This window comes from Myotis davidii, unplaced genomic scaffold (genome assembly GCF_000327345.1).
Source record: "Myotis davidii unplaced genomic scaffold, ASM32734v1 scaffold73, whole genome shotgun sequence".
NCBI classification, from domain to species: Eukaryota; Metazoa; Chordata; class Mammalia; order Chiroptera; family Vespertilionidae; genus Myotis; species Myotis davidii.
In genome coordinates, this window is record NW_006286675.1 from 4,349,445 (window position 1) to 4,352,213 (window position 2,769).

At 45.2% G+C, this 2,769-nt stretch overlaps 1 protein-coding gene across 1 annotated transcript in view; it reads right to left on the reverse strand.

Annotated features, from left to right (window-relative positions):
* Window positions 1-2,464: 2,464 nt before the first annotated feature.
* Window positions 2,465-2,769, reverse strand: part of TAMM41 (TAM41 mitochondrial translocator assembly and maintenance homolog) — a 47,969-nt gene continuing 47,664 nt past the window's right edge. Inside the window, exon 8 of the mRNA XM_006758280.2 lies at window positions 2,465-2,598. Coding sequence (XP_006758343.1) covers window positions 2,522-2,598 — 77 coding nt within the window. The 3' untranslated portion in view covers window positions 2,465-2,521. The remainder of the gene's footprint in view (window positions 2,599-2,769) is intronic.

A 2,769-nucleotide genomic window follows, 5' to 3' on the forward strand; every position in this document is an offset into this window, starting at 1 on the left:
ACTCTGCCTGCCTGACCGACCCTAATGGCCTCTGCCTTGGCCCCCACTGCCATGGCTTCGTCCGGAAAAATGTCCAGAAGGTCGTTCGGCTGTCCGGTCTAATTAGCATATTACACTTTTATTATTATAGAAGATGTAAGAGCTTGCTTCAACTCTGCCCTCGCCATCACGTGAGGCTATGAGAAACAGCTCTCTGCAACCCAGTAGAGGGCTCTCACCGGAACCCAACCATACTCGCACTCTAATCACAGACTTCCAGGCTCCAGAACTGTCAGGAATAAATTTCTGTTGTTTATAAGCCCGGTATGTGATATCCTGTTATAGCAGCCTGAACTAAGGGTAATGAGAAAGTCTTATTTTAACCTGTAAGTGGTGGGAAACCATTTTAGCTTCTTGAGGAAAAGCCCGACACAAAGAAACATAAAGGCTTATAGAAGAAAATAACAAAAATAATACAAAATAATGATAGTAGCGATACACTCATTTACTGAATGGTAGTGGCAGTGCCCTAGTACATAGGACACTTAGCTCACAGGATCCTCACAACAGCCAAAGAAATTTGTAATATTATCCCCATTCCACAGTGAAACTGCTCAGAGGCTAAATAACTTGCCCAGAGTCCTGTAGCTAGTCAGCAGTGGAGCAGAGATTAAACACGGTTTGGTCATACCCTAAGCCTGTGCTCCTTTCCCTATATATGAGGCTTTTAATTCGGGTTCAAATGAGCTGAACCCGAAGGTAGAAAAAATAAGTACAAAAACATCGTTCAGATTTACAAAGGAACTGAAGGGTCTGTACTGGAGCACTGTGTCATGGAAACAGCGTGAGGCGAAGAGACAATTTGAAGAAAAGAAAGACAAAGGTTGGACTGAAGAATCCGAGGTGATGATCGAGGTGGACAAGATGGTTGCCTCCCAACAGCCTTCCCCGTTTCCAGCCAAGCATCCACTCCTTCCCTGCAGGCCATGGGTTCGAGGGGTGCTGGTCCCACCCTTTGCGACTGGCTTAGGGATGGGCAGGTAACCCAATTAGGGCCCAGGAAACCAGACAGAGGCTTTTCTAAGAGGGCTTCTTCAAGGAACCCTCTCTGTTGCCCAAATGCAAATGGGGAAGCATATAGTCCTTGAAGTTGTTGCAGCAGTCTCAGAATTAAGAGGGCAGCCAGCCTTGGTATGAGGCCAACACGGCAAAGGGCAGAGAGAGGAGGAACGGAGCCCTGGATGACTCTGTTAACCTGCTGGATTAGACCAACCCTGAAGCCCACCGCACCTCTGATGTTCAGTTCTGTGAGCTAGTGCGTCCTCTGTTGTTCGAGGCACTCTGCAGTGGGTTTCCAGTCACCCAAACATTCCGACTTGTTACAGTAGGGAAGGCTTGGAAGGGGTTTGTCAAAGGCTCCTCCTCCAAGTCACTGCAATGCATCTTCATGGAGAACAAAGAAACGTAAAAAACCTAGGTCCAGGAAAACGCTGATGCCACGCGTGTGAGCTCTCACTGGAAAGAACCAAGTGAACAGGATGGAGAGTAGGCAGAGAGCCAACCTCCCCCAAACCTGTCACCCCCGGGGCTGTATGTCCACAAATATACACACAATTTCCCAGGTCTCTGATGCTCACGAACCAAAAATGCAGACCAGAGCTAAAGCTCTTAGGAAAGCAGAACCCCGGTGGTTTTGTATGTGAAGAGGATTCTTCTCTTCTCATGCCAGGTCCTCAAAGGTATCCGGTTCTCCCCTACACGGATATCTAACACACATTTACAAAACCAAGTACAGTGCGTGTTCACTTAACACTGTCAAAAGGTTCTTGGGAGCTGCTACCTCAAGCAAAACAAAGCATAACAAAACCAACTGTGTCCTAAGCGAATTGATACACAAGAGCGAGGCTCCTACGGCATATTTCTGGTCATAAGAACATCACCAAACTTCTAAGTAAAGACCAAAACTTTCCTAATATTAAACACTGAAATAAATGTGAGCTATACACACATTTAAGAAATATGAAGAAACACAAGATAATTATTTTCCAACCTGCTATTCCAGTCCTGGGTGGCGAGTGGCAGGAGCCTATCCTGGCAGCTCTGGGTGCAAGGCTGGAACCCACCCTGGACAGGATGCCCTCCTAATGCACTCTCTCTCTCTTTCTCTTTCTCTCTCTCTCTCTCTCACACACACACACACACACACACACACTCACACACACACTCACTCACTCAGACAGTTTATACTTGCTGATGAACCTCACGTGCACATCTCTGGGATGTGGGAGAAAACCAGAGTATCCAGAGAAAACCCACACAGACATGGGGAGAATGTGCAAACTCTACACAGGAATTGATTCCCCCCCCCCCCCATCAACGTCATAACGAAAGGACATTAGAAAGAAATAATGTTATTTGAGGACTTGCTGTATTATGCAAACTAAGGTATCTTAAAATTCAAGCAATGAGTCAAAGTAACAAATACTGCTTTGTCAAAAAGGAACCCTTTATTAATCTATATACGTATAAAAAGCAAGCAAAATCAGAATGTTTTCCTCAGCCATCCTTTCCACATTTTATGTAGTTTTTGTGAACTATAAATCAACGATTTCTTCATGCCTAAAAGAGAAAAGAAGAAACAGTGAGAAAACTGAGGCTTACTGAGTGGATACTCATCTATAGGTTTTATGATATTCAGACCAGAGACATGTCTTTAGAGTAGAGCAGTGTTAGGCTGACTGTGTCTAGGGCAGTGGTTCTCAACCTTCCTAGTGAACCTTTAATACAGTT